Source organism: Grammomys surdaster, unplaced genomic scaffold, assembly GCF_004785775.1.
Source record: "Grammomys surdaster isolate TR1022 unplaced genomic scaffold, NIH_TR_1.0 126398, whole genome shotgun sequence".
NCBI classification, from domain to species: Eukaryota; Metazoa; Chordata; class Mammalia; order Rodentia; family Muridae; genus Grammomys; species Grammomys surdaster.
In genome coordinates, this window is record NW_021621192.1 from 1886079 (window position 1) to 1902638 (window position 16560).

General features: G+C 39.1%; 1 protein-coding gene across 1 annotated transcript in view; it reads right to left on the reverse strand.

Moving 5' to 3' along the window:
• Dcbld2 (discoidin, CUB and LCCL domain containing 2) overlaps positions 1–16560 on the reverse strand; it is a 61332-nt gene that overhangs the window by 24433 nt on the left and 20339 nt on the right. The window contains exon 5 of the mRNA XM_028760298.1: positions 11045–11182. Coding sequence (XP_028616131.1) covers positions 11045–11182 — 138 coding nt within the window. The remainder of the gene's footprint in view (positions 1–11044; positions 11183–16560) is intronic.

The window sequence follows — 16560 nt, forward strand, 5'->3', positions numbered from 1 at the left end:
TCCTGCATCCCTGGGCACACAGTGTCCTGCATCCCTGGGCACACACTCTTTTGCAAAGCTTTTTTATTGCTGCCCCCCCTCCTCCCAAGCCTAAGTGACTACTCACAAGTATCTCAAATTGACTATCATTTCCTTAAAAGAGCTGCCTAGCCCTTTACATGTGAAATCCCTTTAGCCACAAACAGCATTTCCATTCTATTTGACTTAACCAACACATACATGCTCCCAGCATAATATGTGTTAGGAAAAGACTAATTTGCTATAGGTCCATAAAATTACAGGCAGTGTTGTAATGTCTCATCGTTAGACAAAGAGCAGAGTTGTGTTTTCTTTTTTCTAAATTACAAAAATTAGGAATTACAGTGTGGAGTACACAGGGAATTTTCAATGAACATTTATGGTGGAATATCTGGAAGAACAAAAGTTTCTGTTTGTTGGCTTGTTTGGCTACATCCACTCACTTACTAGACCCAAGGGTGAAAACCTGGAAGGAGACTGACTGGAGGCAATAACAGATCGTATTACGAGCATTCTGTGTTGGTTGATTTTGCCAACTGGACACAAACCTAGAAATATCTGGGAAGAGGGAATCTTAATTGAGAAAACTGGCACACAGGCAACTCTGAGGGGGTACTGTCTGGGTTAATGACTGATGAGACAGGCCCTGCCACTGTGGGTGGTATGAGTGGTACTATTCCTGTGGAGGTCATCCTGGGTCTAAGAAAGTAGGATGAGCAAACAACACCTGGCAAACCAGCAAGCAGTGTTTCTTCATGGTCCCTTCTTCTGTCCCTGCCTTGAGTTACTATCTGGATTTCCCAGGATGATGGACTACAAGCTGTGAGATTAAATAAACCCTTTCCTCCCCAACTTGATTTTGGTCAGGGTGTTCTGTCCCAGCAGTAAAACTCCAGCTGAGATGCCTTTCTACCACATTGTCAGTACATAAATGTTGCATTAACAGTCTCAGCAGCAAGCCCAAGATAACCCATCATTTCATTTTGATATTCTAAAAAAAAATTAAGTTCACTATTCAACTGCAGTATGTCTTATAAGACCCTGAGTGTTCTGTTAAACAGGTAGGAATGCAGTGTGATGAGAGCAACTTGTAGAGATCAGTATGTATGCACCACTGTTAGCTGGATGATCAACTTAAATCTGTGTTTTAGGAGTTACCCACAGGGCTTCACTGCTACCTAGTACACTAGGAAGGGCACACCAAGGGAATGGTTTGCTTATCCACCTTTGCACAGCATCAATGATAATCATTTTTTGCTCTCCTGATCTAGCAACAGAATTTCAGACCTCTAAGGTGAGAAGCTTAGCTTCTAAAATTAAAAGCCTGCCATGACCAGGACCTGTGTTCTAGCCGCCTGCTGCCTCTATTTCCTTCAGACCACACACACAATGGTGCTGGAGCACTAAGTCCATGAGGGGCTTAAGCCACACAGCAAGCCATGCTAATGTGCAAATAATTACCTGGCTCTCAAATTCTACTGGGGCTCCAACGAGCTCCTGAAGAGGAAAATAAGAATCCAAAGTAGAGAAGGGGGAGATGCCAGAAGCCAGGACCCTTGCCCTTACCCTTACCCCCTACCTTTCCCCACCTGCACAATGTCCTCTGAAGCTTGGCAACTGCAAGATCCTGCTTAGCAACTGCAGATAGACTCAAAGCAGAGTACCATGTCTTCTTAAGAATAGCAGGGAGACCATAACTCAAGCAGTGTACCATATCTTCTGAAGAACTGCAGGTAGATCATAATTCAAGGCAGTGTACCATATAGACCATGACATGTTTCAAGGCACAGGCCAAGAAGATTTTGTACTTTTCCACCACCTGGACCCTCTTACCCCCTCCCCTTGTAAAACATGCTATAAAAAAGCATTTCATGTTCAAAAAAAAAAAAAAGAAATTAAAAAAAAAAAAAAGAATCCAAAGTGGACAACTCGGAGAGCCAAGAAGACTGAAGATGGGAAAGGAAAATCATGAGTACAAACTCTGACATTTACGGCTCCAGGAAGACAAATAAAAACCACCATGTTAAGGATTAAGAAGTTATATGCCTTTCCTGAAAACTTTTCCCAAGGAGCTAGCTTTCCAGAAAACTGTTATTATGCAGTTCTCAATGAAGAAGAACATAGCCTGGGCAAAGTGAATATAGTTAAAAAGAATAAATCTGCCCTTAGAGGCTTCTGACAACAATGTATAGGAAGTTATTGTCATGAATTGGAACAGAAGTAAACCAGAAGTGTCTAGAGTTAAACATTCAAATTTATAGCCAAATAAATTTTGACACTGTTTTTTGGGTAGTAAGATGGAATAGAATGTTGGTGTGATTGTCTTTTTAATAATGTTAGGACAACATGACATCTGTGTATAATGACATATCCATTCTCAAAAGAACTAGTTGCCTACTTCACATACACAAAATAATAACTTAAAGTGACCTAAATTTAAGGACTAATACTGCAGACCTTTCAAACAATACAGGAATAAATCTTGACTTTGGATTAAGAATTCATTTCTTAAAAATGATAGGAACCACAGCAATCAAACTCAGATAATTTGAAGTGGTAATAATAAACTTCTATGCTTCAGAGGGTAGTACCAAGGAGAAAGCTGGTGACAGGGATTGAATGAGAATATCCCCATAGTCTCTGACATTTGAACTCTTGGCTCCTAGGTGGTAACACTGTTCAGGGAAGATTTAGGTGGTGTAGCTTCCCTAGAGGAAGTATGCCACTGTGGATGGGCTTGAGATTAAAAAGTCTCACCTACTTCCAGGTTAATCTCTGTTTCATGGCTGAGGTTCAGATGTGAACTTTGAGCTCTCTGCCCTGCCACCAAGCTATCCCCATTGTCATGAACTCTAGCTCTCTGGAATCAAAAGCTCAAACACATTCTTTCTCTATAAGTTGTGTCTGTCATGGTGTTTTATCACAGTAAGAGAAAAGCAACTAAGATACTGGCACATCAAATTATTCTTGCAAACCAAACTTCTGGTAAGTATCTAGAAGCAACACCAGAAAGTATTAAGGTGTAACATTAAAAAAACAAATGCATATCTAGCCAATGGAATATAGTTTGGCTGCAAAACCAATGTAGTACTGGTTAGAACTCGAAAGAACTTGGCAAATATGTAGTCAAAGCCATCAGTCACCGCATCCCATGTTATCCTTGATGAGGCGTCCAGAATGTGGGTAGCTGGAGACAAGAAGGAGAGTCAATGAAGGGTGGAGGGAGTTCAAAGTGATGAGTGGAGACAGACTGAGACTAATTGTGGGCCGTTTAAGATGCTGAAAAGCGTTTTAAGACACTCTCAAACTGTGGTGGGGATGACAGCACCCTGAAAACTCTGAAAAACAAATTACATACTCTGAGCTTGACGATCATACAGTATTGGAATTTCATCTTTATAAAGTTGTTATAAAAATTAAAATTAAAAATAAAGTGGTATCACATGAAGTAATAGCCATTTTACTTCAATATATATCACATCCACATGGCTGGATAACATAAGGCACAAAAAGAGCCACAGTGGGCAATTCACACAGTTACCTCCCAGCAAACATCAGCTATATAGATATGAACAGGTTATTAGTGAAATGACCAATCAGACAAAAATATGTCCATACAGAAAGTATGCCTCCAAGTGGGAGAGGGTAGGAGAGAATATTATAAAAATCTATGTATAGTAGAGCTGATGATACATGCACACTTTAGATAAAAGCAGTAAGAAGTCACAGGAGGGAGAGGGAGGGAAAAGGGGGCAGGATCAGGTGTGGGAGGGGATGGGGGAGATGTACAGAGGGTCAAGAAATTGAATGGAGGTGTGTAGCAGTGGGGGATGGGGAACTGCAAATAGCCACTAGAAAGTCCCAGATGCCAGGAAAGCAGGAGGCTCCCAGGACCCACGGGGATGACATTAGCTGAAATACCCAACAAAAAGGAGGGAGAACCTGTAGAGACCATATCCAGAAGTTAGGCATGGCCCCCGGTTGAAGGATGGGACCCCCACCCATCTCAAAAACATTAACACAGAATTGCTCCTGTCAAAAGGAAATGCAAGAACAAAGAGTGGAGAAGTGACGGAAGGAAAGGCCATCCAGAAACTGCCCACCTAGGGATCCATCCCATCTGCAGATACCAAACCCAGACACTATTACTGGTGTTAAAAAGCACCTTGCTGACAGGAACCTGGGTTAGATCTCTCCAGAGAGGCTGTGCCAGAGCCTGACCAATACAGATGAGGATGCTCACAGACAACCATCGGACTAAGTACAGAGACCCCAATGAAGGAGTTAGGGGAAGGACTGAAAGAGCTGAAGGGGATTTCAACCCCATAGGAAGAACAACAATATCAATCAACCAGACCCTCCAGAGCTCCCAGGGACTAAATCACTAACCACATGGAGGGACCCATAGCTCCGGCTTCTTATGTAGCTGAGGATGGCCTTAATGGGAGGGGAGGCCCTTGCTCTGAGGTAGAGTGGGTGGGGAAAGCTCTCTCATAGAAACATGAGGGAGGGAGGATGTGATGGGGGTTTTGCGGAGGGGAAGCCAGTAGGGGTTAAACATTTAAAATGTAAATAAATAAAGTAATCAATTTTAAAAAAGAAGAAGTTAGGAAAAGCTCAATACTTGAATTCTTAAGAGTTATGTCCAGTATAGACTTTACTGCAAAGGGAACATCTGATTAAGACTTTAACTAGGTGATGAAGTTTGAGGTACATGGAGCTGAAAGTAGGTACAAAAATCAAAAGGGCCCCATGCAGGTGCATGCTCAATACCTATGAAGCCACAGTGAAACGAAGCCAAAAGAGCAATAGACAACTGGATCCTATAGGGTCCCCGGGGGTAAGGACAGTTGGCAGAATATGATGGGAATCTCATCTTAATAAGACCACACTGCTATAACATATATATAATAATAATATAATAATATAACATAATATATAATATAATATATTATATATATTATATATATGTAATATATAATATATGATATATTATATATAATATATAAATATAACATAATATAGCAGAGTAGAAACAAAGGTCAGAAAGAAATCCATTACCATAGCTGAGGGGAACGCTGACCGTAACGTCAACTACAGTGCTTAAGAGTGGAGCTAGTGACATGGAATCAGCTTTCCATATATCCCAAGGAACGGCAGATGACTAGGGATTTTAGAAATAATGGCAAGATCTTTGGACTGAAGAACTTACAAGACCAGCTCATGTAAAGTATTTAATATTACAATAGTAAATATTAATGTGGAATCTACTTGGCTACTCTGAAATGCCAGAACATCAGTGTTCTACTAGACGTGCAGACAGTGTATAGTAATAATCACATTCTGAGCTAAGAGCTTCTGCACGGAGGCTTTTCTGTAATTACTCAAATACAGAGTATGTACAAAGAGCATCTATCAGGGCTCTGCGACAGCAGACTTCACTCCTGCTCTTCTGTGCAGCTCAAGGAGAAACCAGCATCCCCAGAGGCAGCTCTACACTAGCTGTCGCAACAGAATCTAACCCAGAGGGAGTGCAATCTTAAGTCCCACGCAATCCTTTCTCTAACTCTGAAGAGCCAGTCTCACTTGTGCTTTTGTTCTAACCATCCTATTTTCTACATCAACTTGAAATTTAACACCATTGAACACAATATTGCAACAATCTTGATAGTTTAAAAGAATAAATTTAAGTACAATTTATAGAGAACTTTGTAACTGCTCTATGAACATTTATTTGCACATACTTTAAAGTCTTAGGTTGACCCATATACAATACTGTAATATAACTCTTCTATGCCAGCAAATCATTTAACATAAAAGACATTAGCTTGTCTCTCAGAATAGAATATTTTGATTGACAATACTAGCTATTTCTGAGATAGTGTAATCATGACTACTCTTGATTGAACTGCAAAACCTCCCAGTAGCATCAGGAACCATTATATAAAACAGTTTATACTATATTATATAAAACATACAGATGTGATATGTAATAATAATTTTTTTTCTCCTGGAAGGAAACCTAAGTGTAACAAACATCAAGTATTGTTCATAGGTGACAATATTTACTTACTAGAACTGAGAAAACATGAAAAAGACAATAAATATATACTTACAAACTCTACTCTTTCATTTCCTCTAAAACTCCTTAAAAGACCAACTCCCCACAACCTGAGGGAGTTCCCTGGCATAGCAACAGTGTTTTAGTAACTTTACTTAAGAGTATGCAGATGTCTTTGTTTAGAGACAAGAGAATGTGGACTATGGCCGATTTCTTTGATCAATATTTAAAGGTGGAGATTAAATATTAGGCTTCTCTTCAGATAAATTACAATGACACCTGTGGAAGCAGATCTCTATAATAGGGGACTGGGCACATTTCTATGATGAAATGCAAGGTTTCTTATCAATGATGTAAAAAATGGTTAAGCTGTCTAAGCAATTAACAGTATAGTTAGATAGGCTGTAAGCCACATACTGTTAATGTCATCAATGAGACCCTCTCTACAGCTAACTTCCCACATACGTGAGGCACATCAACACTTAGTATGTTTCTTTTGTCATCTACACAGTATTTAGGACACTAGTGCCTAGTGTCACTAGTCACTAGTGACCATTTAGCTTAACTCAGTGCAATACCTATGTGGTTTTTTCACAGAATTTCTAAGTTATCAAAATCCTCAACAACACAGATAACATTAGAAACAGGATGTTCACCAGACAGTGCTGGTGCACACCTTTAATCCCAGCACTTTGGAGGCAGAGGCAGGCAGATCTACAAGTTTGAGGCCAGCCTGGTCTACGGAATGAGTGCCAGGACAGCCAGGACTGCACAGAGAAACCCTGTCCTCTTCCCCCCAAACAAACAAACAAACAAACAAACAAACAAAACAAATCAGAGCCAGGATGGCACACTTCAGGTTGTTTGTATGTTTGCTTGGTACAAACTTCATCCCATAGGCTGAAATGCCTCTTCTGGCCCACCATTTTAACAGATTAATTCTGTTTTAAATTCTGTTTAAAATTCATCCTCTCTGCAAACCTGGTGAAACTGGAAATCAATATGCTTGTTGTCTAAACTAACATACAGTTGTTTTCTGGTATGCTATTTATATTACCCACAAACAACTGTGTGTGTTCACTTTTCATTTGCCTGTAAAGAAGGGCACACCTGGAGATAGGAAACAGAAACTTCACTAACCGTCATTCACTACATTCCAAGTTTTAAAATGTGTGTTGAATACAACAATCACAACAAAACCTAAAACTGCAGCATAGCAAATACGAATAGAAACCTGCCTAAGGGCAGACCTGATGTAAAACTGATCTTGTCTCCATCATTATGCAGCCAAGGAAACAAATGGTCCAAAAAATTCACACCCTAGCTTCAAAAGAAAAAAACACTCCACATAGAATAAAAATTAATCAGCAACGGAAACTAAAACTCTATTACAACAACAACAAAAAATCTATTCTGCCCTATGTGTCACAAGTCTTTATACTCTGATGTAAGATTGAAGAAATGGAAAAAATTCACAAAATATGTAGTTAAAGAAAGTAACAATCAGAAAAAGTTTATGACATTGATGGTGATTCTAAAAATACTTCAACATACTGCAACCGCGACCCTCAAATGGGGTGTTTTCAGGCCCAGCTGTTCAGAAGTCTTAGGTACACTGTCAGCACACTCTAGGGTGGAGGCAACAGATGAACACGTGTGAGAGCTCACTAGGAAGAGAATGCGCATCCACACTGACCATTCTGTGTCACAAGTGACTTTTAAACTATTTACTACTTTCCTCCAAAAAAAAAAAAAAAAAAAATTAAAGGCACATTTAGGCTTTCCACTCCAAAATTCTGGGTTGGCAAGACCCAAAATAATGTAGTATTTAACATTTTGATTCAATATTCTCTATAATTGTCTATATAAAATGTATCTGGACTGTAATTTTCCAGTCCAGTGTGTACACACCTACCTCACAACAGTTATGGAACACACAAACGAATGTTGCTTTCGGGGATTTGAAACTTTCAATGTATAATGTAAGCTCACTGCTATGTAACAAAAAGGTTTAGAAGCACTGGTGGGAATCCTTTTAGAAGCTGGCCAGGGTTGATGTGATTTGAAAGCAGAAATTTAGATCACACATTTATAGAATTCATTTTATTTTTTAAGTCCAATTAAATGCTGTTTTTAATTGAATTTTATGTGTATGGTTTTTTGCATGTATGTATGTGCACCTGATGCTTGCCTGGCACCCTCACATGTCAGATGAGAGAGTGTTAGATCACCTAGAACTGGAGTTAGCAGCATTTATGAGCCACCGTGTGAGGGTTGAGGATGAATCTGGGGTCCTCTGAAAGAATAACAAGTACACTTAACTGCTGAACCATCTCTTCAGCTCTAAATGATGTTTTTGAATTGAAATTTATTTATGAAAATAGTTGCAGTTATTACCAACCCTGATTGAGAGATCTGAGTTATGGAGTTAGGAACTCTGAGAGGCTAGCTTTAACTTTTACTGAGACCAGCGGCAACCCAGGAGTTTTTCTCTGTAGAGAACCTCCATTAGTGCTTGCTCCTATGTTCAGGATATCTCAAGGGCTCACACACATCTTTTCAGAAAATCCAGTTGGAATTTGATATGATTGTGACAATCCACAGCAGAGAGGCTGTGGTGATCTGAATAGGATGTCGTGAGCACTGCAATACTAGGTCTGCAATTGGAGATGCTGTTTAGGGAGGCTAAAGGGGTGTGGCCTTGTTGGAGGAGGCATGTCACTGGAGGCTGGCTTTGAGAACTATTTTGACTTTTCTCTCTGTTTTGTGCCCGCAGCAACTTGGGAACTAAAATAAATCACATTCTCTGCCAGTGAGTTGGGGGATGGAAGTTCTCAGCTTCCTGTTCCAGCTGCCCTATCTCTGCTCTGTCATCATGTACTCTTCTTGTCCTTGTCCTTCTGGAAATGCAAACCCAAATACACCCTGTCTTCTGTAAGTCACTTTGGTCATGGCATTTTTAGCACAGCAAAGGAAAAGTAAATCACAGGACTCTCCTAAGGCTTTGAAGGGCCCCCTTTCTATGCAATTCTGTTTGCCTGCCACTGAATAGGAACATTTTTCTACAGTAGATGTAATTCTCTTTTTGGTCTAAAAGGGGGGATAAAAGGAGAAAAACTCTGGTAATTACTACTGCTCACTGATAATTAAAAATAACAGGGAAGGGGGAACACACCCTGTGATGTTTTAAAAACGAGAAACAAAAGTGGAAGGGGATGCTAGAGAAAGACTCCAGTATGACATGGCCATCGACAATTCTGGGTGCCATTCAAGAGAAATTTGCCATCAGCAAAGTATTTCATTACAACTTAAAGCACTAGGGCAATGAATCCCAATTCTCTGAAGTGTGTTCTTACAGAAAGTGAGTCTGATCACAATGTCTTTAAAAGTGGACATTACTTGACTGTTTGTATCACATGACCTTTTTTAATTCTTGGAAGAGTATCTATCTAACACACACACAAACCTGGTCAGGTCACTCTACCAAGCCTAAAGCACAAAACGGAAGAGAACATAACTTTGCATGTGTTCTGATACAAAATAATGAAGTCACCCTATCTTACACAAAACTGTGATTCTATATTTTATATATACATTACAATATAAACCATAAAACATATATAACATTAGCAAGTCTTTGTGGAGTTTATGAGAAGCCAGGTAGCTGCTGCATCAAGACTGTTCGCACGTTTTCTCCGTTACTGTGAATTCCAACTAGACTCCTTAGCTAGGGACAGGCAGTAATGATCCTTCTATGTATTTAAGGAATTTAGTGGCAGCTCAATTTCCTGGCTAGAAACAAACTGAGATCTTAACCAAAGCCAAACAGCCTCTGAGGGAAGGAGTTACTAGAAAACAATGTAACTGAGGGGCCACCCAAGGAGTAATAAGAAACTCAGCCAGTGTTTCCTCGAATATGTTTTAGCCAACTGACTTCAGTCAAATTAAACTATGTCTGATAAATGGGACAGGACATACAAAACTCCATGCCTTCAGATGTCAACTGGGAAATGGGGTTTCTCAAGATTGTCACTTTGGGAAGTGTTAGCATCAAGTTCCTGAGGCGCGTATCTCTAATAGGAATAGAGACTTGGAAGTCTACAATGTGTTACCCTCTGAGATTACCAAGAACATCAGAGATCTTAAGAGAGCCAGCTTGATTTACAGGCAGCAGTTCCCAGAGCTCAACGGGTTCATATATAGGAGGCTCTTGAACTTTTTTCACTTAAAAAGCATGAAGTTAAAGTTAATTTTTAAATTTAAATGGCCAACTTAGAATATTTAGTGTTGAACATAAGAATAACCATCTATTTTCTAACGCAAACGACTGTTTTCATAGTCCTTCCAATGACATCACTTCTGAGCTGTCCTCTTCAGTGCCTCTAATGACAAAGATGAAATAAGAGCCACAGCAGTGAAAGCAGGACAGATTTTCTGTTAGAAACCAAATACATTTTGATTCTCTTCTATGTAATATCCTTGACTTTAACCCCACACCCCCTTTAGATTCTAAACATTAACAATGAGAAAAGACTTTATTACGTCCTGCCTCAGCACTTCTTAGGAAACTCTCCCTGATAAAGAGAGCCGAGTCTTTGTAAGCAACAATATGGCCTTTTATACATAATTGTGAAATTGTAACTTGTAGATAATAAACCTTTAAGTTGATACAATTTACCTCAATGTTTTACAGATTTCTGTTAAAATTAAGACGGCTTGTGTTCTAATCTCACAGAAATGAAAAATTGGTATTTCTTCTACTAAGGAAAAGAAAATACAAGGACTTTTTATAAACGCCCATACAGTCCCTTTTCAGAATGCAGACTGGATCTTCCTGGTACCTTGTGCTTTATTAGACGCTCAGTCTTTCTGTTCTACTCCAATGTCAGACGACAGGCATTTATCATTTCCTTCTTGCGGTCAGAAATGACACAATGTGAGACTATAGTAAAAAATGAAAATTACCTTGTTTATCTATAACTGAGTATGAAGCCAAAAATCCTCGCCCAGAAGCATGGATTCCACTCATGAACAGCACTGTGATTTCACTGCCTTTGGACTCAATCGACTGATTCATGTGTAAACCCAGACCACAGTATTTGCCTAGGAATGAAAGAAAAACATGTATTTAGTATGGCTCTCATAAAGTCAATATTTTTAATGTACATAATAATATAATACAACAAACCAGTTACTAAATTAATAAGAAATAAGTAAACTCAAAATAAATAAATAAATAAATAAATAAATAAATAAATAAATAAATAGTGAAAAGAAATAAGTAAAGGTCAAAAATCAAATTATTATGGAGGAAAAACTGAATGCCAGTAATAACTCTTTAACTGGTTCAAAACAAAACAAAAGCACTACAGATTTTAACAAAACTTACAGAGATTCAATTTTTATAAAACACATATATGCTTTCAAAACCATAATGAAATAGTTTTAGAAATAGGCATTGCAGACAGGGTGGTAGCCACAAGTAAGTGATGGGTCAGTAGTGTTTGTACAGGGGTCCCTCAGGCCTCCTAGATTCCTTGCCTCAGCACATTCTTCAAAATGTCCTCAAATGGACCCACTTAGTTTAGTTTCTGAGTATTATCAGATCTTTTTTGATGCTTCAGAGATCTCGTGGACTGACATGGCCTCAGCTATGAACTGGACTCAGTAACTTAAAACCTCTGTCCATAGCCTTGACCTCAAACTCAGATGCATATATTCAATGTATTACACACATGTAGAACAATACATATGCTTAGAGTAAATCCAAGTAAACTAAGATAGAGGAGGGAAAGAAATCATTGACACAAAATAGTCACCAATAGGTAATAAAAATGGATTTCCTTATGTGGCTCGTGACCAGACTAGCAAATCTGAAACACAGAGTCCTAAAAATTGTTTCAAGCTGTGGCAACAACATCATTTGAATAAGAACAATGTGTATTTCACATGATATCATTCATCATTGGAGAAATGATATTAAAACCATGATGATATATCATTACATATCCTAAGCTGCAGTCAATAGAACAGTTTATTAAGTGTCAGGGAGGATGTGAAGAAATCTGAACCATCACAAATTAATGGCAGAAATATAAAACAGGCAATTCTGAGACAACTTGGCAATTTATAAGACAGTTATCTATGTAGGAGAAAAGAAGTACACCCACAGAAAGACTACAAATGGTTATTTCTATTTTCTATTCATTCTGCCTCAAATGAAAACCATTTGACTAGATCAACTAATACCTAGTGTAGTATACACTCATACTGAGGGACACTATCTGTTAATAGAAGAGAACAATTTATTTGCAACACAGATGAATCTCAAAGATATTATGGCAAATAAGAGAAGCCACTGTATAACATTCTAGAAAAGGTGAACAAAATCACAAAATTAGAGGTACAAAGTAGATTGTCTAGAGCTGGGGATAAACAAGAAATGCACTCAAATGTACTATAGTGAACTTCTGATGTGGTTTGAAATTTCTAAACCTGGAGTATAGTGTTATCTGTGCAGGTGCACATGTACTTAAACTCATCAAAGCATACATTTTAACAGCTAGTTTTGTGGTATATAAAACATACCTAACAGGGTTCATAAAAGAAACACAAAGACAATTTTTATTGAGTGTAATTTTTAGATATGAATGAATTATTTTTAAGCAAAAAAAAAAAAAAGGATCACAGAGTTAGATACTGCTTAGAAGTAAAAGAGATCATTAGAGAGCTATCCCAATCCACTCATCCAACAACTGAAAAACGGGAAATCATACAGATAGCTTGATCGCCTAAACACACACAAGTTAGTGGTAAAGTCAGTCTAGAACCTATGTTTTTGTTATGATTGCATCCTCTCCAGATTTTTATGTTGAAAACCTTAGTCCTATCATGACAGTACTTCAAGACACGCCTTTAGTTTTAAAAAAGATCATGAAGGTAAAGTTCTTTTGACAAAAATATACTTTTAGAAGAGGACCATGTGACAGAATAGGAAACACTGATGTGTTAAGCTAGGGGGAGGCATTGCCACACATTAAATCTACTCACTGGGCCTCAGAACTTGGAGCATCTAGAGAGTTGAGAAATGACAAGCTGATGTGTAAGCCTGTAGCACACTTGTTACACTAATACAAAGGAAGATAACATACACATTCTCTCTCATGTCCCATCTTTTCTCTTCCATATATTACTCCACCATCAGGAAGGGATGACAATACTTTGGAGCAGAACTGTAGAGTGTCCAGTGTTCTCTTCCTCCCACAGCAACAGCCTTTGGCTTTTCCCATCTCCATCCCACCAACAGCCTCACCCCTGACTAAATTAGCACATATTCTGGCTCGTCTTCAGTAGACCCTGCCCAAGTGTGTTGCAGTGATACCTTTGCTCACCCTGACTTCATTATTTATAAACCTATGCTTGTGGAGAACTGCATCCAGGAACTCATCATTTGCTTAAAAGGTCCCTTTGATCATTATAGAACTTTTAGGAAAAGATTTTTAAAAACAAATGAACAATGAACAATGGTTACATCTAAACGCTATCTCTTTGGAACAGTTAAGTCCCACCCCAGTTTCCCACAGGCCTATACACTCCATTATGTCTTCAAAACCACTCACGATCATGATGGTGCTGTTATTTTTTCCAGTGCTTAGTTGTTTTTTCTGCTCATCTGGTTCATACTGTGAGCTTGTATTCACCTGTGTAGACTTTAGAAACTTAACTGCTGTCACACCTCTCCAGACACTCAGAAGAAGGCATCGGATCCCATTACAGATGGTTGTCAGCCACCATGTGGTTGTTGGGAATTGAATTCATGACCTCTGGAAGAGCAGTTATTGCTCTTAAGCACTGAGCCATCTCTCCAGCTCCCAAGCAAATACGATTAAGGACAATTTTTCAGAACCTAGAATAAGAGCACCAGATTCTACAGTAAACTTTGGAATTCTCAAAGGAAATGTTTTGAGTATTTGTCACTGGGCCCTCGGTATCCAAGAGCCCACTGGCAGGGGCTGGGACTCCATGATGAAGTGCAATGGGCAGTGCTGCCACTCCAAAGGCTTAGTTCAAGTGAGGTCAGAGCAAGTCCACAGTGGGGACCTCCCAGGCAGAATGGGCTACTGTATGACCACATCTCCGGAGCTATTTAGAACACACCCTCATTAAATAGCACCGGAGCTTTGAAGAATTTATCCTTTTAGGCTCACTGAGCAAAGGTAGCACCGCAACACACTTAGGCAGGGTCTATTGAAGACAAGCCAGAATATGTGCTAATTTAGTCAGGGGTGAGGCTGTTGACGGGATGAGGACAGGAAAAGCCGAAAGCTGTTGCTGTGGGAGGAAGAGAGCACTGGACACTCTACAGTTCTGCTCCAAAGTATTGTCAGCTCCCTTCCTGATGGGGAAGTAATATATGGAAGAGAAAAGATGGGACATGAGAGAGAATGTGTATGTTATCTTCCTTTGTATAAGTGTAACAAGTGTGCTATAGGCTTACACATCAGCTTGTCATTTCTCAACTCTCTAGACGCTCCAAGTTCTGAGGAGTGTTTATCAAAATATACCAGTAAGGGAGTAAAATGATAGCTCATGGAAAGACGGGAGATACGTGCAATACACATGTCCAAAAGGAACTCATAACTGGACTGACTATGTTTACAGAACTCCTACAAATGAGTAAGGACACAAACAAAAGCAGGAGAGCCAGGCACTGGGACACAGGTCTGCAGCCAATGCAAGAGAATCATTTGAGGTCATGAGTTCAAGGCTAGCCTCAGCAACACAGTGGGATACTGGGAGAAAAAAAGAGGTGGGGAATTAACCAATAGAAAAAGTAGAGAAAACTCAACAGTCTTCACAAAAGAAAACATTCAACTGGTTAATGAACATGAACGGTGCACACCTTGAACCATCCTGGAGACACAAAGCAAATTATAAGGCAGACTCAGCACACACCCTAGACAGTGATACCAATCAAATTAGAGAACACTGCAGTGGAGTGAGGTACAAGTCAGCACTCACTGCAGTCACTGAAGCCTCTGGTGATGTCTAGAAATCTAACCATCCTCAACAAATGACTCCAAACTCATCTAAATATAGAAATGTATGCTGAGTCCAGAGTGGACGGCTAGTAGTTACCCAAACCTGATCACTCCACGGATAGAACTTCATCATTTTTAGTGTGAAGTTGGACTCACTTCAAAGCTTTCTACAAAGTAAATAATGCTAAAACTGCAACAAACATCATTCCAACACCTGTTAAGTTCTCTAGAGCTGACTCTTCAAGAGCAAGCTCCACTCAGTATGGTATCCTCAGTACAAAAACAGCACCACCATCATCAAACCCACAAAACATCTGAAACTTTAAAATGTTTCACTTATCCAAAGTACAGGGAAGGAATGGAGCTGGTTTTGAAGTCTTTGGTTGTAAGTATTATTGCCCCTGAAATATTCTCTTAGAATTACAGCTGAATGAGGCATGCAGGAGCACTAACACAGCAAACCAAAGCATCCTAATACAAAGATTACAGCATCCAGAAGGATCAAAGTATCCACTTAGTGTGACTGATGTGCCCTGTCACACTCTTCTGAGTAAACTTTCTCCCTCCCTTGTGATACTTACACTCTAAGAGTGACTTAAGAGGTATTTTCTAAGCCTGGCAAGATGACTCAGCTTGTTGTCAAATGTGATGACTTCAGTTAGGTCCTAAAAATTCATATGGTTTAAAAAAAATCAATTTCTACAAGTCCTCCTGATATGTATATATGCATGCACAGACATACACACAAACAAGTGTAATTATTTTTAAAAATTATTTTCTGAGGTCAGTTTTGTGGCACATGCCTGTATGGATACTGAGGCAGGGAAATTACTCCAAGCATGAGGCTAGCCTGTGCTACATTATAGGGCTATGCTTCAAAAGATCAAACAAGAAAGAGCTATCTTCCGGAAAACCAACAAACTTCTGGCTAAAAGTAAATTTTATATTCTATTTAAATGTCCTGATAAAATCTTCTGAAAAGGTGTTGTTAGAAGGTCTGGGATCTTCTAAAGCTCACAGCTTCTTAAAGATAGTGAGCAGTCCCTATGCCAACCACTCTAGTCTAAATAGCAGAGGGTTGTCACGTGTAAAACCAGACCTGTTGCCAAGCAACAGCACGCCAAGAAAGCTCTCTCAAAGCTTTTCAAGAAAAATAAAACTTTTTATGGAAATATCAAAACTTTAAATAATTCCTAAGAAGACTCACAAATGAACCAACCCATACCTCAAATGGATGACATAATCACAGGGCAGGTCTGTAAGAAGGGAAGGATATTTGTTTGTAACAGTGTAGAGGCAGCATTTCTCAGGTGAAGATCCTGACAAATAATTTTAAGTAACAGTCTCCTGCAGGCATGGCCAACCTACAGCCTACAATCCAGGATCTTACTTAGAAGAGTATGAGATCTTTGTTTTTGTAACTCCACTGCACAGCTCTTT